This window comes from Saccopteryx leptura, chromosome 9, assembly GCF_036850995.1.
Source record: "Saccopteryx leptura isolate mSacLep1 chromosome 9, mSacLep1_pri_phased_curated, whole genome shotgun sequence".
Classification (NCBI taxonomy): Eukaryota; Metazoa; Chordata; class Mammalia; order Chiroptera; family Emballonuridae; genus Saccopteryx; species Saccopteryx leptura.
This window is the reverse complement of record NC_089511.1, coordinates 13,230,420-13,254,293: the sequence shown is the minus strand read 5'-3', so window position 1 is coordinate 13,254,293 and position 23,874 is coordinate 13,230,420. Positions and strand designations below refer to the sequence as shown.

The 23,874-nt window shown below is 42.2% G+C and overlaps 1 protein-coding gene across 2 annotated transcripts in view; it reads left to right on the top strand.

Annotated features, from left to right (window-relative positions):
- CDH8 (cadherin 8) overlaps nucleotides 1-23,874 on the top strand; it is a 354,528-nt gene that overhangs the window by 220,745 nt on the left and 109,909 nt on the right. For both annotated transcript variants that reach the window (XM_066349106.1, XM_066349107.1), the window contains one exon: nucleotides 6,449-6,585. In XM_066349106.1, the coding sequence (XP_066205203.1) occupies nucleotides 6,449-6,585 (137 nt within the window). The remainder of the gene's footprint in view (nucleotides 1-6,448; nucleotides 6,586-23,874) is intronic.

The window sequence follows — 23,874 nt, the reverse complement described above, 5'->3', positions numbered from 1 at the left end:
GGTACATTCTTTATTTTATTTTATTTTAGTTTAGTTTTAGTTTTCTGAAGTGAGAAGTAGGAAGGCAGACAGACAGAATCCTGCATGCATCTGACTAGGGGATCCACTCAGCATGCCCACTAGGGGGCAATGCTCTGCCCATCTAGGCCATTGCACCAATGCAACCGGAGCCATTCTAGTGCTTGAGATTGAGACCATGGAGCCATCCTCAGTGCTCGGGCCAACTTCGCTCCAATGGAGCCTCAGCTGTGGGAGGGGGAGAGAGAGACAGAGAGAAAGGAAAAGGGGAAGGGTGGAAAGCAGATGGGCACTTCTCCTGTGTGCCCTGGCTGGGAATCGAACCCAGGACTTTCACACGCTGGGCTGACACTCTACCGCTGATCAAACTGGCCAGGGCCTCCAGTGGTGCATTCTTAAAATTACTTTTATCTTTGCAAGTTACTCTCAATAAATAAGCTGGTGACATTAGTTTGCGTTTGTGGTCAGAGTGCTGTAGGCTTCATTGGAGTCTCCACTTGCAGGGCTAAGCATGGAGGTAGGAATTTTCTTGCATCTGTAGCCTTAACTTCATGAGGTAAAATGATAAAGTTCTTAGCATTTACTTCTAAGACATTCTACTTCTAGGTTAGAGGAACAGTAGCATTGAAGCAAACCTTGATATTTTTTGAAATAAAATGAGAAAGCTTCAATAGGGCTTCTGCGAACATTGGTTACCAAGGACTATGCAGTTTCTGAAGTATATCCATTGTACTAGACCAAGAATGTCTATTTCCAAAACGTCCATCATTAGCATTGATGTTAACGTGACCCAAGGAGCCCATTTTTTCACACACCACTTCCCACTGTGTTAATAAGAAGTTTCTTCTTACTGTGACAGGAAGAACACTCTTAAAAGTGTATTCAGCTTTTCTGAAAAGGGGATCTTTTCTCTCGTGCAGATTAAGTAATTCGGCAAAGGAGCAGCAAATTCAATACATGAATATTTTAAAGAAATTAGAATGGAAACTTCAATACCGAAGATAGACCCCATGACATGTAAGATATAAATTAGAAGGTATTGAGCTTTTTAGTAGATGTATTAGGCATCAAAATAACTATTTTTTTTTCTTTTTGTACTCCTTTTCTGTCTCGTGTAATCCTTTTCCTCACATTTCTTTAGCACCGTGTTTCACAGATATTAACAATTCACGCTCAGTAAACGGTGGTACATTCTTCTACTAATAAGCTATTGAATAAACAGAACAAAATGCCAACCAGTATGATATTATGATACCTGAACTAAACATTCTCTCCTTGTCTTAAAAGTGCAAAAGTCCAGCAAGTGCTTCATACCAGAACAGGGTAGTCAACCTTTTTATACCTACCGCCCACTTTTGTATCTCTGTTAGTAGTAAAATATTCTAACCGCCCACTGGTTCCACAGTAATGGTGATTTATAAAGTAGGGAAGTAACTTTACTTTATAAAATTTATAAAGCAGAGTTACAACAAGTTAAAGCATATAATAATAATTATGATACTTACCAAGTACTTTATGTCGGATTTTCGCTAAGTTTGGCAGAATAAATCTTTATAAAACAACTTACTATAGTTAAATCTATCTTCTTATTTATACTTTGGTTGCTCTGCTACCACCCACCATGAAAGCTGGAATGCCCACTAGTGGGCAGTAGGGACCAGGTTGACTACCACTGACCTAGAATAATAGAAAGGATATCCTTGAGAAAGGGAAGATGAGCAGAAGGTCTTCACCTGACCTTGTTCAGGTCAGGTGAGGAAGGCTCCTTAGGGGTGGGAGAGCGGAGCTAGGAAACCCAGTGTCTCCTCTCTTCTCTTTAGCTGGGAGTCTGTGCTCTATGGAGATGCTCATAGTAGCAGATATTTTGAAAGGAAACCCATATGTTCCATGGAGATACTCATAGTAACAGATATTTTGAAAGTTGACAAACACTACATGGAGTTTTGGGATCTCTTTCTAGTGTCACTTGCAAACTTCTGTGCTCCCTAAGGCTACAAAGGATGCCGATGATAGTCCTTGTTCATGTCTTTCCGTTTCTGGATTTTTGTTTCCACAGTTACTCTGAGTTGGAAGAGATAACTTACAGATCGAACATTAGCTTCTTATTTGAGTTATTTGTTTATTTACCTAGTGTGAGTCACGTAGCAACTCATTTACTGCAAAGCACCCCTCTGTGAAGTAGATATTTTCTCCGATATATAAGACTGTGAGATGCGCATAGTTAGTTTCAGTGAACTTCCACAAGTCAGATCCCACCGAGGACTTTCTGGCTGTGTTTCATCCACAGTAAGTGTTGCTATTGAAAAAGACATTGGGACTCTCAGAGGGCAGAGTGGCTTCAGGGTCTACTTCTGAGGCAGCTTTCCAAAAGCATGACATCTGGGAAACTCACATGGAACACTGGATTCTAAAATTTAAGTTGCTACTCCAGGCTTCGTTATTTTTAACCGACTCTGTTTTTCTTTGAAATGAGTTTCTGTTAATTGGCTTAAAGAAAGAGCCAATATGAGAGTCTTATAATTAAGCATTGCCCTTCTTTTTTTTTTTTTTTTCTTTTGCTTGGACTTGCACTGCTCAGTTCATGGGACAGAAATTTTGGTCAGAAACATTGGTGGAAAAAATCAACACATAAAATGGCGCCGGAGATGCAGGTATCCACCCCCTCGCCACTCCCACCTCTGAGCTTTGTCTCATCGTGGAAACACATCTTTTCTGTGTGTGTTTCCACTGACCTGAGAACCAGGTAAACTTGTTTAGGGACAGAAAAGCGAGCAGTGAGTGGAATGCTCGCTTATACCTGCAAAAGGGCTGGGCCTCAGCAGTACATAAGCGATAGTAATAACATTAATTATTTAAAATACACATTTATTGAGCACTTGTTATGTGCCAGCCATTGTGAAAGGTGCTTTCTATGTAATCCCACATTTAAACCCCACAAAACCCATTATAACAGCCATTTTACTGACTAGGTAACCAAGGCAACATTAGGTAAGAGAGAGACTAAAATCATAACTACATCACACCTAAGTAAGCGGTTTTTCTTGTATCCGTTCTGTAAGAAACAAAGAAGAGAAGGGTGGAGGAACGAAAGGGCCCCTAGCTCTGTGCTCGGTACACATTCGGTGTTTAATTCTGTGAAGTCGGAATTTGGGGCTGTTCAGTGATTCTTAGGACCCTGCATTACAAAGGCAATAAACAGTGTGAAATGTCTATGTGGGCAGCAAGGGCTTCTTGAAATAGTTGAGGTCGATTTTAAGCTGAATTTTAAACTGAGTCATTTTCCCCCGTCAAGTTCCGCCCATTGTGAGATCTTATAATATTATGACATTCTTACCTCTGATCTTACCAAAGGGCTGTATTTATAGCTGTTTTATAAATTCTTATGACTCACCCCAGAAAGTCTGTCATGAACTGAAACTTTTAAAAAAATGACAAAAATATTCTTGCCTCTGTTTGAGTTTTGGGAGTGAAATAATACCCAAATGTTTTTTCCAGTTTTGTGCTATTTATAAACGGCTAAGAAAGGGGGCCTCTTTGCCACCGTCCAAGTAGGGAAGTTCATTACAGGTCTGTTTCAGGCGACGTGATCATGATGGTGATGATAATGATGGACATGTCTCTATTACCTACCAAGTACCAAAGATTTATTTAGGCTTTATTTTTAGTCTTGACAACCATCCCTGGGATCTGGGTACTTCATATTTGACCAGTAAAGAAACCGATGCTCTGTAGATTTTATTCATTATCCCAGAAATAGCCATATATAAATAATAGAGAGAGAATTTATTCCAAATGTGAGATCTGCATGATACAGATTTAAATGGGGAATTAAACAAACAGTTTTTTGCTGTTGCTGTTGTTGTTGTTCAGTACCAACTTTCCAAACCCTGTCATTGTTCCCAGTGCTTCCCCTGGGCCGGAAGTTTTAGGCAATTACTGGACATCAATCAAATAGTCAAGAAGCCTGTCTCGGTTTCAGTATCCATCAGTGTCAGCGATTCGGTGGCTTCACCTTTGCTGTGGCCTCCAGGAAACGGGCCGAGGCCTAAGTGTGTAAAATATCAGCAGTGGGATGATGAAATGACTTTAGTCCAGCAACACCTGCAGAGTTTATTTGTGAATATGACGCAGAAAGAGATCATTAATCCTCCGGACATTTCTTAGCTCTTTTAAGAGCTGGAGTCTACACGCTACCAGCAAAGCACAGGTCTCTTTAGTTATTTTACAGTTCACCTTGGAACCTCACTGGTCTCCCCAACAATCACTGTTCCCCAGAAAAATGTCTTGCCCTCTTTTCCCCACAATACAGCGGATCACAGTGCTTGCAGTGATCACTTTCTCGTGCTCAGAATTCAGTTGAGAACATCGTTAGTCGATCTATGCCTCTGGGTTCTTAAATCCTTTGGGAATTTCTCTAATCATCCTGGGGGTAGGGTCTAAGGGCACGTTGTAATACCTAATATGAAAATGCAAGCCAGCTTCTTAGTTTTCTTTGTGAATTGTTACTAAATCAGGAGTTATAATTTTGTTATACAATATTTTTCTCAAGGAATTTAGCAATAAACTATTGTCAATTAAATTAAGTGCTTTTTAACATGATTCCAAATGGTTTAATGAGGCTTGTCCTTGGTGGGGAGGATTTAACATGGATGCCTTTTTTTCCCCCATGGTATTTGCATCTGATATGAAGCATATGAATTCCATTTCTAATGAAAAAGAAATAGCTGAAAGGAGAAAGGAGTTAATCCTCTATGTATTTACCTATCTGTTTATCCATGTGGCCTTCCATCTGTCTGCCCGGGACTCATCTATGGTCACAAGTTGATACAGAAACAAATAAGTAGATGCACTTAAATAAATATAGATGCATCGTATACACAAATATATACTGTTTGCAGTGACAGCCACTAAAATATTAACAATAGAAAACTGTCGGCTTGAAATTATGGGAAATTTATTTTTCCCTCATTTTTTTAAAGCAGTCTAAACTTGATTATCTAATAAATGCTCATAAAAATGTATAAAAATAAAATATGTTCAGCACCAATAGCCAGGAGCCATGTTCCATATTTAGGGTCAGTGAGGAGCAGTGAAGAGAGAGAGCTCAGGGGCACGTCCTAGGAGGCCAGCTGAACCAGAAGGGGATTCTTCAGTCTGTCTTCCTAAAGCGAGATGATACATGCCCTTTGTCTGAGTTTGGGTGGCTGTGGACAGGGAATACCACACACTGGTGACTTTAACAACAGAAACGTATTTCTCACAGTTCTGGAGTCCGGGAAGATTCGATGTCTGGTGAGGACCAGATTCCCGGTTTGCAGATGGTTTTCTCCTCATGTCTTGCTGGCAGAGACCAGAGAAGACTACTGTGTCACCTCCCATCATGAGGGCTCCATACCTCATATAATCATAATTGTCACCCAAAGGACTTACTTAAAATTTCTATCACATTAGGAGTTGGTATTTCAATATATGAATTTCAGGGAGGCACAAATATTCAGTCCACAACACCCTTCTTTGGGCCTTCATTCTGTTCTTTAGTTTATTTCCCTGCTTATATATAGGTCAATTTTTCTTATTATGCTTTGTGTTCCTTAAGGCATATACCTGACTGTATTCGGCACTTCATAGCCAGAACACATTTTTTAAGAAAAGGACATTGATAAATGCTGTGGAAAAATGATTGCTATATTAATTTTAATACTTAGTATACCTGAGAAGCAGTTGACTCTAGACACAAAAGGCCACAATATTGCCTTATCTGAAAATTTTCTCAATATAGAAACGACTAACAAGTCCACTTAAAATTATTAACTCCATAGAATCTGGTATTATAAATCTGTTAAAATATCTATGCCAGCTTTTACAGATTGTTACTAGAGAATCAGCAACTCTGATTCTAATAGAAAGCCTAAACACATACTTCACTTAACATGAAAACAAAACAAACCAACAGCAGCTAAAACGAAAACACATCCACGTTGCCTACTCAAATATAAGTTTCACATGAGCAGTCATTTCCTCTGAAGAGCCATAAATCGCATGCTACCTAGCACCATCCTGCTTTGAGCTCGAGTTCCTTGTTTTCTATGATATTTTGTGGCAGCCACTAATTATCATAAGCTGTCCAATAAATGTGATGGATGGTCCAATTAACTCTTCATCAGCATCCATTTTTGAAGATGCTACCTATTGGAACTGATGGCAGTTTATGACCTCCATGTTGCATATGTAGCTAATTACTCCTTGGACAATAATTATCAAGTTTCTTGTGCCTCATTCAGTCATTTGGTTTTACAAATTATGATGCCACCGGGTTTCCCAATTCATTAGACTTCACAGTGATGGCTCTCCAAGGATTCCTAAAGATCTGCTGTGGAATGCGTGGATCGCACAAAGATTGGAGTAGATTACAGATCTATCTGTTTTGTAGGTTTTCCATCGACCGGCACACCGACCTGGAGAGACAGTTCAACGTTAACGCAGAGGATGGGAAGATAACGCTGGCCACACCGCTCGACAGAGAGCTGAGTGTCTGGCACAACATAACGATCATTGCTACTGAAATTAGTAAGTGCTTGGGTTTAATTTTTTTTCTTGTATGACTGGGTTCACTTTATGCCTAGTGATCACATGATAAATGAATGGTCCCTGTGTCCATTAGCTAGTTTGGCACTGGAACTTATTATTATTCCCAATGAACCTTTGAATGAATCATCTCAGCAAGAAATACCTTACACTGTGTTAAATTACCCAAAGTAGCAGTATATGTGGGAAGAAAACGTTCTTATATCCAAATATTCTTATAACTTAGATCCATTATTCCACCATTAAAAAGAATGGTTTGCATATTAAAATATGAGAAAAGGTTTAGTATAAAAGCATGTGTAAAAATAGAATTCAAAGACTATACAGTATAATTTAAGTAAGCCGACACTAACATATATACAATGTATATAGAAACTCTCACTCACCTATTTAACCTCAAACATACATATACACATAAACTGGCAGAAAATATAGACAGGAACTTCACATTATTAATGCATATGATTTTGAGGAGATGAAACTATAGATAATTTTTATTTTGTGTTTTAGGGTGTATTTTATACATTAATTATAGACAAAATAAAAATATATCTTTAATATATATATTTTTTTCATAAACTACATGCAGAAATGTGACATTCCAGGGTTGTTAAAACTAACACGTTAGTCTTTCTGTCCATTTTTATGCTCGTAGCTTCTTTGATCACATGTAATGACACTTCTGTTGAGTCTCTGAAGAATAGGTCCGTGGTGCAAATTCGTGCCACACTGTCTTTGTGAGCTTGAACTCTGCCTTACCGTTTTATTATTGGACAGAAACATGCGAGAGGGACTTGATGTTTATTTTACTTCCAAACAAAGCCTATTTTGCATATTATCTGAAACTCTTCTTCCCATAAGGGACCTGTTTACACAAATTCAAGGGAGACATTACATTCTTGAGGGAGTTGGGAGTCTGAATAAGGAAATAAAAACTGGCATTAAGAAATATCCGCAGGCAATCATACAATGTAAAGTGTGTAGATCAGTGGTCCCCAACCTTTTTTGGGCCACGGACCGGTTTAATGTCAGAAAATGTTTTCACGAACCGGCCTTTAGGGTGGGGCGGATAAATGTATCACGTGACCAAGACAAGCATCAAGAGTGAGTCTTAGACGCATGTAACAGAGGGAATCTGGTCATTTTAAAAAAATAAAACATTGTTCAGACTTAAATATAAATAAAACAGAAATAATGTAAGTTATTTATTCTTTCTCTACGGACCGGTACTGAATGGCCCACGGACCGGTACCGGTCCGCGGCCTGGGGATTGAAGACCACTGGTGTAGATAACAAGTATAGAACTAAAATCTGCTCTGTGCTCTCTCTAAAACCTGCCCTTTGATTTCACAACTAATTTGAAGATGGGAAATATCTCTGAAATACATGGTCAATGTGTCTCTACAGGTAACAGGAACCCAGACTTTTAGGAAGGGCACGGAGTTTTCCTGGTTCTGAGATGTGGGGAAAACATCCTCCGTGGAGCCTTAAAACAAAACAAAGCAAAGCTACACTGTGTGGGGCAGTATAGAGTCCAGAGGGAAGGATGTCCGTTTCTTACGGCAACCTGAGGCGCAGGCGCAGAACAGGCGGTCCAGGTGATAGGTGTTTCATCTCTTCCCCAACGGAGGGACCCAGAGAGAGACCTGCTTTGGGCACAGGGGCATTCTTCCTGGCTTCTGAGTACCATTTCTTACCTAGCGCGTTACGCCGCCAGGACTGCGCCCTGGTGACATGAAGGGATAAAGCAAACAAAGCGCCCCACTTGATGGCTCTGACTTATGAGCAGTGTTGACCCCGTCTTTGGCGTCTGCCATGTTGAGGCTGCATTAGCCCCTTAGGTCTCTGAGAAATATTCTGTTGTTCTGGATTGGTTTAAAGCTTTATAGAAATGTGCGAAAGGACCCCAGTTCTCTTTGAAGCAGGTGGGTAGTCATTACTTTGGAAAGAACCGTCTTGTGTATTGAATACTCAACCTATTTGAGTTAGCCTTAACTTGTGACGCTTCTTTTATGAGCTGGATGACTCCCCCTTAAACATTTACTATGGGAGGACCTGGTTACAAGCTTCCATGCACTTGCCTTTAAGGAGGAAAAGGACATAGAAAGGTGGCGAGGAAACATTTCAGGGGCAATCCAGGAACAAAAAAAAATGCCTTTGCAAGGCATCCCGGACAAGTAAGGAGACAGACAAGAAAGTAGGTGCCGGGGGCGGTGAGCTGTGAACCCTGGGCGGACGCCGGCACCAACCCCAGTCAGAGGAAACGTGGCATTTCCTCATCCCTTCAGTTATTATTAGCTGAGTCATGACTACGTGCCTAGCACTGTTCTAGTGACCGGCGTCACAGCAGTGAGTGAAATGGGCAGAAACCCAGGTGCTCTAGAAGTTCTCCTTCTGCGGCACCTAGAAGCACCTGCAGACGAAAGGGGACTTGGGAGTCTGCTGGGCCATCCGTACAGAAAGGCAGGGAGGTAAGGAAGAAGGTGGCGAATGTCAGTCAGGAACAACCAGCAGTTCCAGGGGGATGGTGTGAAAAAGAGGGACACAGCATACCTCCTTCAGTGCACACGGGATTATATATAATAACTGTAGCGTAAGAAATATTTAAAAATCAATACTTTTTTCTATCAGTAAAATAAACATTAAGATTATTTTTATATAATCAAAAGCATATGTATTTTTACATTCAGTATTATTTTGTATTAGTTTCAGGTGTACAACATAGTGGTTACACAATCATATACTGTACAAAGGGTTCCCCAATATTTTCAGTATCCACCTGGCAATATCTGAAGAAACCCAGAACACTAATTTGAAAGGAAGTGTGCACCCCTGTGTTTATTGCTGCCTTATTTACAGTAGCCAAGATAGGGAAGCAGCCCAAGCACCTGTCAATAGACTAGTGGATACAAAAAAATCTGTGGTATAGTTACCCAGTGGAATATTACTTGGCCATAAAAAAGAATAAAATCTTACTATTTGTGACAGCAAGGATGGGATGTACCCAGAGAATATCATGCTAAGATTATTTTTAAAGTAGTAGAGTCATTGTTACTAATACAGTATAATCAATTTACCAAAAAATATTAAAATGTTCACCAGATAAAATTGTTCTTTATGACTTGAAAGAACTCGCTCCAATCTGTCCCAGGTTCGGTATTACAACTAGCTCCACCGAGAGAAAAAGTATAGACTAGCTCTGCCCACAGGAAGGCCAGGAGCCTGCACATAAACCTGCAGAATTGACCATTTTTAACCCAAACTTGGCATTGCTCTGCTCTAATGACGGGAGTTGTCTTGCTTTTTATTTTAAAGATATTTTAAATTCATTTTAGAGAGGGGAGAGAAAGAGAGAGAGAGAACAAGAAAGAGAAAGGGAGGAGGATAGAGCAAGAAGTATCAGCTCCCGCATGGGCCTTGACCAGGCAAGCCCAGGGTTTTGAACTGATGACCTCAGCGTTCCAGGTTGTCGCTTTATCTACGGCGCCACCACAGGTCAGGCCTCTCTTGCTTTTTAAAGTAATTAATTCATGCATTTGTTTTTACTCAGAGATTGAAAATGAAACAAGCTACCCAGACATATTTTGGCCAAGAAGCAAGTTTAATTCAGGAGGTTGGCATCTCAAGAAATATGAAACGATAAATAGTAATCTGCTTTAAAAAAAATATTTTTTTTGCACGTAGCTTTCTTAGAATAGGAAAGAATAAGAGTAAAAAAAGAGAAGCTTAATTTTCAGCTGTAAAATATAAGCTGAGGTGGGCATCAGTTTCTAAACTTTAAATGTACAATTAAGTCCTCTTTTTCTAAACCATGAAAAAAAGTAGAATTAAAACGACCTCAGAAAACTTAAAGAAAAACTGTAATTACTAAGAAAATGGCTCAGTAACTGGTTTTGACTTGGTTTTATTATTTAGTTCATCACACAATGTTTACCTTGCACAGCCACAGACCAGGTCTTGCGGACAAAAATATGAAAGGGAGATTTATTGTATTTGGATGAGATGAATATTTAAAACCACCCAGGACAACAGAAGCCCTGGGGAAGAGGTTCTAATAAAGTTAAAGAAATATTTATTCCAGGCAGACTAATTTAAAATTACTCTCAGAACACCATCTCATCAGGCAAAGATTTAAACAAATGAAATTAGGCTAAGGAGATGGATTTTAGGTTAGTCCATCTGTTATCTCTTAATGAGAATGAAGATGTTGTCTTTCATCCTCCTGTGTCAGATTCACTTAACCAAAGCTGAGAAGCTCCGCTGTGTGAATTACCCAAGTATTTCCCTGGTAATAGATCTAGCTTTGCCATCACAGTCAGCGGGCACATCTCATTACAGGAGCTGGTGGTTAGATGGCCCTGTGCTAACAATAGATGGGGCTTACCCAGCGTATGTATCTCTTTCTGCCTAGTGTCTCCTCCAGTAACAGCCCCTTCCCCTGCAACTAGAGTTCCAGGCTGCTGTTTTACCAGGTGGGGAAGGTTTAAGGTAAATCTCGCTAATTAACCACCGCAAAAACACTGTGGAAGTCCTACCATGCCTGTAGTCCTCACAGCCCCCTGTGAAAGTGTGTACTATCAAGACGTGCATTTTTTTTTTTCAGACAAGGGAACTCAGATACAAGTTAGCCCAAGATTTCGTAGAGAGCCAGGGCCGGGTTGGGGGTGCCGGATGGGTGGGTAACCATGCAGTTTAACTGCAGATGACGTGTTCTGAGAGGCTTTGCACGGAAGAAGCCTCTCTTAACGTCTGACTCGCTGTCACCCCTCTGCTTAAATTGAGCTTCTAATGCTGCCACATCCCCTCCTGAAGCCAGTAAATGAAGTAGTTCTGGGCAAAGCAGACGGTGGGGACAGGGACAAGGGCACAGTGGAGAAAAGAGCAAACCTGGAACAGTCAGGCCCTCGGGTCCCACGTTTGTAACCCAGGGCAGGAATATGGCCCTACGGACAGAGCAGAGCTTTGGAACCGTTCAGGCGGGCATTCTATTCCCATTTTAGAGATCCAAACACCGAGCAACAGAGAGTGCAAAATAGTCCATGATAGCCTTTTTCAATGCTGATCACGGAGAAGTGAACTCACCCAGCTGATTGAAATCACCTGGGTTCGGTTCCAACCAAACCAAACCAAACCGGTTCGGGCTTGTCCCCAGGACCTACTGCGTCACAGTCTCAAGGCAGGGATTCGGGAATCCATGTTTCAGAGGTTCTCCCCACGTCCTCTCCGCGTCCCGGCCAAACGCACATTCTGATGTCACTGGGAAGGAAGGCAGAGAAAGATAAGGCGTCTTTTTGTTATTCCGCTGGTGATTAGGGGACACTTGACTGAGCTGAGATTGGGACGAAGGCTAATCAGTGGCACACAGGAGTCGGGCTCCTGTAGGTGGAGCAGGGGGGGTAAAACCTCCGTTCGAGAGCAGGAGAGAGGAAGGATTTGGGGGAACAGTGGCGGAATCCACTTGCCTAAAATAGAGTCTCTGCAGGGGCATTTGAGAGGCACCGAATGCCAATTCGAGAGTGTTCTTCCCGAGAAATTGGGGACGTGGGGTGGAGAGTGGAGAAACCCGCGGACACTGTGTACCTGGGAGCAGGCAGTTGGCGTTTCCAGAAGGCACGCTACTCTTGGTTATCTGAAAGTATTTTAGAGCAGGAGGCGTATAATTGCCCATTAAATGAATTTCTCTCAGTTAGTGCTAATGCAGGCTCTGGCCCAGTACAGTGGGCTTCACGCAGTACTGCAGATAAAGCTTCTCACTAATGATAGCTACATCTCCTAGGGCCAACACTAGTCATTTAAGGAATATTTCTTCCTGGCCTAGGACCAGGTGCCAGAATAATTGCTTTGTCCAACCCGGGATACTTAGGAAAAACATATCTTTGTGGGCCACTCATTTTTGAGAGAAATCTTAGGTCCTGAATTGGATGGAGTTAGCCATGGCTTGGCCAGATAACCTGGGGCAGATCATTTCTCCTTTCTGGCTCTGTTTTATCATCTGTGTAATAGGAATTATATATAATTGTGCCTTACAATCTTGGAGGTGGGTGGGAATTTGATTAACAATGATACTACTCTACTTTCTAGCTCCAGATTCATCTATAATCTTTAGAAATTGATGAATAAATTGTGCGTGTTCCTGTGAATGCAGTCTTGACCCTGGGCTTTGGATAAGAGCTGAATTTAAAATCATTGACTTGGGCTCTGGCCGGTTGGCTCAGTGGTAGAGCCAACAAGGAGTCCTGGGTTCGATTCCTGGTCAGGGCACACAGGAGAAGCACCCATCTGCTTCTCCACCCCTCCCCCTCTCCTTCTCTCTGTCTCTCTCTTCCCCTCCTGCAGCCAAGGCTCCATTGGAGCAAAGTTGGCCCGGGCACTGAGGATGGCTCCATGGCCTCTGCCTCAGGCACTAGAATGGCTCTGGTTGCAACAGAGCAATGCCCCAGATGGGCAGAGCATCGCCCCCTGGTGGGCATGCCAGATGAATCCCGGTCAGGCGCATGCGGGAGTATGTTTGCCTCCCGTTTCCAACTTCAGAAAAATAAAAAAAATAAAAAAAAATCATTGACTTGGCTTATATATATGTTACCCTTATCCTCTCCACAGTGGAATTGGCGCTCATGGCCTGGGCATTACTGCCAGGTCCAGTTGTATTTCTTCATTGTGTAACCAATATCTCTGTTCAGTGATCTGCCTCTTGGCCTTGGTTCAGGCATAGTAGGGTGAGCAATGCCTAAGGGAAGGCCCATAAATAGAGCAGGCTCATTCTTGAAGAGCCTGATCAAACTAAGGACTTTAAATTTTATTTCAAGGCCTTGTTCAAAATAGTGCTGTCTGTCTTTGTTGCCTATGGCATAGTCAAGACAAGAGTTTCATTGAGATCAGTGCCATTCCCTTGTGTAGGGTTGAGTAGAAGCAGGTGAAAGGAAGCCATTAGAGAGCAGTAACACTCACGGAAGACAGAGGCTCATAAGAGCTTGAGGCAGACAGTGAACTTCAAAGCCAGGGGTGGTTAAGTTACTTCCAAATATTAGAGAGGGTGTGGCAGTATGACCGATACAACTCTCTTGGGAATAGAGGCATGTGGCAAGTTGCTCTCAAGATTTCCCTACCTCAGACAAGCATACAGGTGCTGTAACACGAAGATCAGTATTAACAGTAAGGGATATAATGAAAAAAAAGCATGGGAGAGTGAAAGGGAAATTCCAGGTTCCCGGGAAAGGGATCAGAATCCATTACACAATTCCCCACAGTGACTAATTGGTGTCAGCGCCATTCTAAGCCCGAGGAGAGGACTGTGAGTAACCCATGTCACTGCTCTTGTACTCACCACGGTGCCCACTTCCTGTACAGTTCTTTGCATCTCGAGTTGGGGATTTCTTCCTTATTTCCTCTGTTCCGCAACCATTCTACTAATATCCTGCCACATCCCACAACTTCTCCATCTTTTTTTTTTTTTTTTTATCTTTGCTCCTCTTTTGTGATCATCTACTTAGAGAAGCATGCAGGTTTAGATTGGAGATATATACTTTAAATTAGCACTGCTTTAAGACATCATTATGACTAATAGCCCTTAGTCCCAACCTAGCAAAAGACAGAGAAGGTAAGAGGCTTCTATTCCCACATCTTTCCTTGGGACCTGTAGACCACTGTCCCCAAAGCCTCAATAGTAACCCTTACTATAGACAACAGTAGACAAAGGATAGAAAGGAGGTAATCAGCAAAGAGTAATTCAGTCTCTTCAGGTATAAGCTGCAACAAACTGGCCACTCATGGCAAATGGTCACCTCCGGGTTTGAGGGCACCGGGTAAAGTGGAGGTAGGGTAGGGAAGGCCCTAGGTATTTGAACAGATTATAAAGATCAGAGCATATTAAGCTGATATATCCTCGGGCTTTGGTTTTTCTGGGGACAGAGAAATTATAAAGACCTGGGAGAAGATGCAGATTATCTGTCTGGAAGTCAGAGAGGAAGGCAGAGTCCAGTGACTAACTTAAGTGCGTCAGATTGCTTGGATGGAGATATTACTTGTTCACTTATCCTCATTCATTCTGTTATTCTGTTGGTAAGTCACTTAGCTTCTCTCTCTGACTCATTGTCCTGATCTGTAAAATAGTGAACGTACTGGTACACTTTTAGAGGTATAGGATGCAGAGTGAATATATCTAAGTGCTAACATCTTGCCATATATAGAGTATTTTTATAATGTTAAGGCAATATTAGTTATTATAACTATAGTTATTATATACAACTGTAATTATAAATATTATTTATATCATTTTATATAATTAAAGAAGATAGGTCCAAGAGGGGCCTCCTAGTTGTCTACAAAATCACCCACCTTCATTCTGAGGATCTGCAAAATTGTCAGTTTAGGAAGTGTCATCTTGAGATTATTCGGGAAGTATGATTTTCTACAATGAGATATATCCAGTAGAATAAAGTTCTTCTTTCCTCTGTTGGTCCTAAACGCCCTGGCCATGTTCACAACTATAAGAGCTCCCTTCTTACCCAAAATCAAGGTCACAGGTGCTGCTATCATCACACCTTCTTAGCAAGCAGTAATGATGATTAGATAGAAATTTAAACTATGAGTCAAATCGTCACAGCCAAAATATCAGGTTCAACATATGCTACATGTGTGACTTGAATAAGTTATATAATCTCTTTAAGTCTCAGTTGCTATATTTGAAGCTTGTTGTGAGACTTAAATGAGATAATCCAGCTAGAGTCTATAAAACAGAGCCTGGAATACAGTAAGGGCTCAGTATGTTCTTTCTTTCCCCTCTCCTGGGCCTGTCCCCATCCTCCTCGATAACTCCTCCAGGCCAAACCTGCGTCCCCTCTCTCTCACATTGCCTGTCATCCTCCTGGTCCTAGAGCTACACTTTCTATTTGTCACTCATTCTCCCCCCCTTTATTTCCTGGCCACGTGGGCTTAGGGACAAAGGGGACCAAATTAGTCACACAGACACCCTAATTTATAGTTGTTCCCTTATGTAGCATAACAGACCATGTCAAAATCTGGTGGCTTAAAAATAAGAAACATGTATTGCTCTTGGTTCTGTGAGGCAGGTGGGGAGTTCTTTGGTCTGGACTAGTTTTGCCAGTCTTACTGGTCAGCTGGTGGCTTGTCTGGGGCTAGATGACCTATATTGGCCTCATAGGTCTATATCTGTACAACAAGCTGGACAGACCAGGGTGCCGTAGTTGTCCCAGATCTTCTCTGCTCCATGTGGTCTCTCATGCTCTGACAGCCTAGGCCACCTTTAGTGGTGTTCTCAGGGTTCCAACAAACAGCAGAAGACTGGTGAGAAGCGCTTTCTGAGTCTCTGTTTGTAGAAAGGTGGCTAATATCACATTGGCTGAAACATGACATTAACAAGACCAAGCTGAAGGAACGGAGAAGTAAATGTCACCTCTCAATGGGAGGAATTGGAAATATTATGGCCATTCTTTTTTTTTCATTTCATACTGGGATGCTGAATCTGTGTGTGTGTGTGTGTGGTCACAAAGTGAGTAACTTACATATAGATTTGTCCCGGCCTTTCCTTCAGAACGCTCCTTTCAGTGCATGACACGTGCGTCAGAATTCTGTTCTTCCACGCCTTACGTACTTGGAAGAAAGGATTAGTCACAATCTGAGAGCCATCAACTGGTTAACTATGGATTCTGTAAAACTTCAGATAAGCTAGCAATTTGTGTTACCCATATTAAATCGACTAATGCATTTATAATGCTGTAACAACTTCTGCTACATAAGCGCTAATGTAGCCATTAACTGATTATTACTCTTTCCCGATGCCCATGCTGGGTCAGGCTCCTTTGCCATAGGTTCTCACAAATCTATGCTCTTTTCTCTCAAATGACTGGTTGAGACGCATAATAACCATTTATTTGCTTGTGGTTTTGAGAATACATTTCTGAAGGAAGGGCCAGGTAAAAGTCCTTTGCTCTTGTGAAACATTTTATTACTGCTTTACCCTTGATCCCTGTTTTATCCTGGGAGACTAGCACAGTGCTTAGAGCTCCGAATAAATATTTGCTAAATTAATGAATGAATAAAGGAAATGATGTGTGGGTACCACTCGATAGGGCCCTGATGACTTCTGACTCCAAACGGACCGTGTTCATTGATGGGTGGAAAGGGCTCTCGCTTTTACACATCCCGCCCGGCTCTTTGCTGAAAGTCTCCGGCCGACAGGCAGGCAGGCAGGCGGGCGCTGACTGCAGCTGCCCGGTGTTCTGCCGTTCTCTCCTGAGTGACGGAATAAGAGACACAAAGGGCGGCAGCGGCTGCCCTCCTCTTGTGTGAAAATCGCGGGGCACTGACTGTGCTTCCAGGGAAGGATTCCCGTAGAATATTAACCAATCTCGGGAGTCAGAGACCATGGGAAAGGTGCTGGTAGAGAGGAGCCTAGGTCCCCTCTCTCGTTCCCCGAGGAGCCAGGCTTCTGCTCTTAAGCATCTTGATTTCTCTTCGCTCCCGGGAGCCTCGAGGCTAGCCCTGAATGCCGCCAGCGCACACTTCATTACCCAGCGAGCCCGTGTATCATTTAATCTAATCCATATTGAACAAGTGGAAGCAGGCTACAAAGCAGCCAAGCCAAAAGAAGGAAAATGCAGCATGTTTTCTGATTGCAGGATCCCTAAGCCAAATCTTAGAAACTGCGGCTAAAAATAGGTACCGATTCCATCTTCGTCCACCCCCGACCCACCTGGCATTTTGGTGCCAGGTCAGGTGGCCCTCTAGCCAGACGGCAGAAACTTAGACTATGAAAACTTGCTTCCATCTTGTTAGTTACTCCACACCCTCACCAATGGTACTGATGCTTCTTGTTCCTGGAGACTCCATAGGACCAGGATCTACCCTGCATTGCTCAAGGTCAAGGCTTATGATGTTTGTCATGACAGATGCTGTGCCTGCTCCTTTTGTGACTAAAAAATCCTAGTTAGCCAGGAATTCATATCAACCTGGAACAAAGAAACTGACGTTCTTTTAACACCAGCTTTGGGCCAAGCATTGCACCGAGCCCTCGACAAGCGCTATTTTACTTCAGACTCACGGAAGTCCACGGGAGAATGAGGAGGAATCCCTGTGAGATGTGAAATGGCCTTCCTGGGCCCACATAGACAGAGCAAGTTTCCCTGAAACATCATCCTCCCGTCTTCTTGCATCAGTATTTTTCTCCAAAGTTGCCTAGATAAACAAATACCAGAGTAGACAGGGTTCAGTTCATTTCAGTATTTCCCAGGCAACTATTGTATGTTCAGAGTCGAACACTTGGAACACAGTAAGACCTGACTCCTTCTTCTTTGGGCCTTAATAATGGAGCAGAAAAATAGAATAGAAAGCACTGTCTCTAAGGCACACATCTAAAACTTTCCCGTGTCCTGCACTACAAAGGCAGGTGAGCAGGCGATTTGGAGTAGAACGAGCATTCTCCACGGGGCGGGAGAGACGCATCTCAGGGAAGCTCCTTCGTGGAAGGTGTGTTTTCATCAGGATCATGACTAGCAGTGGGCTTTGGTCAGAAACGCATTTACAAATGAAGAAATGTTTCAATTAAGAGGAGAAGCGTTGAGAACCATCTTCTGAAGATGAGAGAATTCAGGAGAGAGAAGAGGATTTGGTTGGAAAGTTAAGTGAAGCAAATTTCAGTTGCCTTTGGATGCCAGATCGGGAGATTATCTTCTTCTCTCTGCTGGAGTGGCCCAAAAAATACATAGAAATATCAACATAAGGGCAATAGAGGGCTCAGAATATTAGCATTCACAGTAGGCAGCAGGTGAGGTGAGGAGCGGAATGGAGAGGCTACGCCGTGGGACATGGGAAGGAGAATGTGGCTATGATCTGGTGTTTTCTAAACTTTAAGATATATGAGAACTACCTGGAGGGTTTGTTCACACGTAGATTTCTGAGACAACGAATTCGTATTTCTAATGAGTCCCCATGTGGCACTGATGTTGCTGGGCCAGGGACGTGACTTTGAGAACCGTTATGGTAATCCCTATAGTCCTCATTCTGCATAAAACCGAAGCTGCATTAGAGATGGAGTTTGAATGGACAGAAATTGGCATCTGTTTAAAACTAATGAGCAGAGAAGAGAAGCAAATACTGCTAGCGAGTGCAAGCGTTGGCAACGAGGATGAAAATAATGATACAATTAAAGAGCGGTGTTGCCTACCATGTGCTAGCCAGCATTCGAGACCTTTCTACGCCCTTTCTCATGTTTAATTCTCATGAAAATCCCCAAAATTGATACCACCAGCTCTTTCATCTAATAAAACAAAAGAGACGGAAGTTCAAGCCCATCAGATTCAGGCGGCTGAAGTTGGGCTTCGATCTTAGGCCCCCTCCGTGAACATGCAGGCTCTGTTCTCTTCCCAGCGATGGCCTCCTTCCTGCTGGGACCTGCCACGGTTCACCAAAGAGGACCCATCCCTTCCAGAGTTGAAGGATCTGCAGCTGTCCTTCCACGAATTCTTTATAAAAGAAGTTCAAACACAGTGCACTCTGATTGGTCGGCTTTCAATCCACTGAAGTAACTGCAGGAGGCAAATGGGGGAGAAGTCCAGATGGGGTCATTTGTTTAAAATTTGCATGGCTGAACTATCTGTTCAAGAGGGATTTGGATTTGTGAGCACCTCCAGTTCCTAAATTGAAGATAAATTAAAGTCTAAAGGAGGGGCGGTTAGGGAAGTTTGAACGCTCCTGCTACCCACTGGGATAATCCTAGAATGGTGCTGAAGTCTGCTCCGCACACCTGCTGCTGTAATTTGACAATGAATGCCGAATCCTAGCCTGGAGAAGGAAGACCTGGGGTCACAGCGTGGATGACAAGTGTGGAGGAGAAGGCTGCGACTTCGGAGTCAAACACGTATGAATTCCAATCTAGGTCTCACTGACAACCATCAACTGGAACATCAGTAGGTTTTTTTTTTAGCCAATCTAATGAATTTACTTATTTGTTAAAAGGAAACTATGAAATTCAATAGGGAACTAAAAGTTATTTAGTTAATATAGAGAATGTGCAAATATATATATCTATATGTATATATTTTAATGTATAATAGATTATATGAATATATTGGAATTATTACATAATTATATTCTACATTATTTCATTATTTATACCATATAATATAAATATGTTCTCTATATCTCTTTTCAACAATGCTAAGAAAGACAAAAGCCTCATCATCTGTTTTTCAAGTTGTGCGCTTGCTATTTTAAGAGCCCCTGACATTTTAAAACCTCTTCTGTCTCAAGCTTTATTTAACTGTTTTGTGTAGCAAAAACAAACAACTCTAACACACTGTAAAGAAATTCTCTAAGTGAATTTCTTTATAAAGCTCTTAAATAAGTCTTGTCATTAGATTGTGCATTAGGCACGGTATCCAAATCTCTTTGCTCATTCATATTTGAGAATCTCTGGATATAAAAATACCCATACTGAGCCAGCATTTGATTTCCTGCTGAACTGTTTTTCACATTTCCAATATAATTATGTCGCAGTTACAAAGAAAGACTGAACTCCACAGAATGCCGTAGAAACCCACATTTGTTTATTCAAGAACATATATATAAAGCATCTAAGACAGAAACTGGTGACTTCTCAGGAAAACTGATACCAAAAATAAATCTGAAAGTATCTGAATATTTATCAGAAGAGATCGGTTAGATGTGGACTTTAAAACCGGTCAGATATGCTACCGGCGGCTTTGTCGTGGACATGGGAGACCTTGGTGAAATGGGAAGTGCTGAATTAGTTATCTTTACTTTGTCTTTGTTTTCTGCGCGGTTGAATTTCTCCCTCTGAGGGGTGTCCCTCTCAAAGAAATCTAACATCTAATGAAGCGGTCACTAGAGGGTCAGAGTCATCATTGTTGACTGAATATCGAAAACATTAGTGAGTCGAACATGTCCGCACATCTCGACTGGGTACTAGGGTCCCAGGTTGCTAAAGACCGAGCCCCTGGACTGGAGGTCTGGCTTCTGTAGTGCAGGAGACACCTGCCGGACCGCGGTCAAGTTGCTTAATGGAGACAGACAGAGAGCATCCGAACCACACACACAGGAAGAGAAGAGCCCCGTGAGTGCCCCCTCCAGTGCCCTTCGCAGTCCGGCTCCATGCTGTCTTGTGACAGGATGAACCCTCCCAGGATGCTTTGTGAATTTTGATGAAAAGAAGGGACTTGAGCTGAGCCTGTTTCTTTTCTTATTTGTTTTTAAGACTTTATTTATTTATTTTAGAGAGAGAGAGAGAGAAGGAACAGGAAGCACTAAATTCCATATGTGCCTCGACCAGGCAAGCACAGGGTTTCAAACCTGTGACCTCAGTGTTTTAGGTCGATGCCTTATCCACTGTGCCACCGCAGGTCAGGCCTGAGCCTGTTTCAGTTGTGGTTATGGTGGCCTTCGTTGAATGTGTCTCTTACTTCCACGTGGACCTTCCTGTTGTGCTTTGGGAGTGTGCAGTAGACCAACAGGAAAGTATAAATGGACCCTGAAGTCTATCTTCTGGTTTTAGAAAGGCCGAGGAAGCTCCCCGTTTTTCAGATATCATAGGAATCCTGATTTCAGAACCTTGCATGAATGCAGAAAGAGCAGTGGGTTCTTGGCGAGCTCCCTGAGGATCGCTGCTGTCTGCCACACAGAAGCACGCTGGGTGTGACAGTCAAGGAGATGAACTGAAGTTCAGGAGCCTACCGAGCTCCAGGCGAGGGCTAGTCACTGTCTCCAACACGCTTGTCTCATCCAGTCCTCAGGACAGCCTTGTGCTGGACGAATCCTGAGCGCTGCTTCAGGACAGTGTGAAGCAAGAGTCAGGGAAGTCAGGGAACACACAGGTATAAAAGGTCAGAGACTTAGTAAAGTGACGTCTCATTCCACCAAAACCTTAACTCTTTCTACTCTTTGCTGCTGCTAAGTGTGACAGATGGGCAAATAGGAAAAATATTCTTTTTTTTTTTTTTTTTTTTCATGACAAAGACAGAGAGAGAGTCAGAGAGAGGGACAGACAGGGCCAGACAAACAGGAACGGAGAGAGACGAGAAACATCAATTCTTCATTGCGGCACCTTAGTTGTTCATTGATTGCTTTCTCGTATGTGCCTTGACTGGGGGAGCTACAGTAGACTGAGTGACCCCTTGCTTGAACCAGCGACCTTGGGCTTCAAGCCAGTGACCTTGGGCCCAAGCTGATGAGCTTTTCTCAAACCAGATGAGCCCTCACTTGAGCTGGTGACCTCGGGGTTTTGAATCTGGGTCCTCTGTATCCCAGTCCAACGCTCTATCTACTACACCATCGCCTGGTCAGGCGGAAAATATTCTTTGAAAAATATTAATTTTTGTACAGGCTTTCCTTTGTGCCAGTAGTTGCCAGCCCTTGTACTAGATACTGTATATATAAGAACAAAATATTAGGGGATCAAATTGCTTATAGTCTACTCGAGGTAAAGATCTTAAAATAACTAATAGTACAATAAGGTAGCATGTTTATTGTATTCAGTGCAATAGGAACATCTGCTTTTAAGAGGCAAGGAGTTGGAAATGATATCAGTCCCTTTGGGAGATTTGAGTTCAGTTCTTGGGTCTGTCACTGTAACCCTGGACTTCTGAGTTCACTGCAGAATTGGGGTGAAATGAGGCAGTTACTCAGTCCTCGCTCGTCTGTGGTTGAAGGACCTTCAGGGCTGCCCCAAGCATGGTAATGAAGAGCACAGGTGTGGGAATAGAAAGAAATGGGATTGTGAACTGATTACAAAAACATCTATACATCACGAGGTCTTAGGCAAAGTCATCATTCCTTCTGAGCCTCAATGTTATCATGTATAAAGCATGGATAATATCTTTCTATATTGTTGTATATTGCACCTCATTATAGTACCTTGTCTTAAAAAATAATACAGTGGTTGAAATATATGGGAAGGATTAGGGCAGTTCAACTCTTTCATCCTTTAAGACAGCACATTCCAAGTTTGGTCCAGAGAGATGTAAAGTCTTTGAGACGCTTTCAGGGTTTCCATGGGGTCCGAATGTGTTTCTAATCATACTAAGATGCTATGTTTTTCTTTTTCTTTTTTATGCTCACACAGTGAGAGTGGAGTTTTCCAGAGGCTATGTGACATGTGTTGATATCGTTGCTCAATGGCTCATTAAATGTGTGCTTGTGTGTTATGTTTTAAAAAAAAATTAGTTGTGAATATTGAAAGATAGAACCCAGTTACAAAAGTTTCAGGAAATAAATATTTTGGGTGTTTTTAATAACTTTTTAAGTGTGTGAGGAGGTCCTGAGACCTAATTTATTTAAACTGTTGTCTTAGGAAGGCATTTATTTTCTTAATTAGTTGAAGGTAATTAATTGAGACATAGTAACAATATAAATTGGTTTTAATAAAAACCATTTTTTTGTTACATCTTGGATATTACACCCATAAAATAATTTCTCACTTGTAAAATAGGTTGGATATTGAAAGAAACAATGCATATAACATCTTTAGTAGGATCCCTGGGATGGTGTGTATAGTAAGAATTCAATAAATACTACCGATCATTAAGGGCAGAATAAAAACCAAGTTAGCCCCAATGGAACTATTTTGACAGTAGAATTTACATTTGCAGGATCTCATCACATAAGGTTGGTGGCCTTCTCAAGAGACAAAACTGTTTCAGGCCAGCCTGGGACCTGCCTACTGCACAGTCCTGGTATTACTCTTCCAGAAAGACATGAACAGGCCGAGGGAATTACGAGCCTCACAGAGGGAGAGGCTGAGAGGGCCAGCCAGTTACGGCCAGGGGGAGAGGCCGTGCTGTCAGGACCAAGCCAGAAGCACTCATCCCCTCATCCTGGGCCCAGCCCTGCCACTCGGAAGAGGCCGCTTGGCAGAGTATAAAGGCCACAGAGATTTCTCTACAGCTGTCTCCCATTGCTCTCTGCCGTGTTTTTCAGGCCACCTTTGGGGGATTCTTTTATTCAATTTTAGAAATACCTCTAATAATTTGCATTCCCACCAGCAGAGCAAAAAGTGTCCCCTTTTCTCCACATTCTCTCCAACCCTTGTTGTTGGTTGTTTTATTGATGGTAGCTATTCTGACAGGGGTGAGCGCCATCTCATTGTGGTTTTCATCTTATTTCCCCGATATTAGTGAGAAAGTTGAACATCTTTTCATATGTCTATTTGCCATCTGTATGTCCTCATTGGAGAAGTGTCTCTTCAGGTCCTTTGCCCATTTTTTAAATCGGATTGTTTGGGGTTTTTTTCATGTTGAGAGT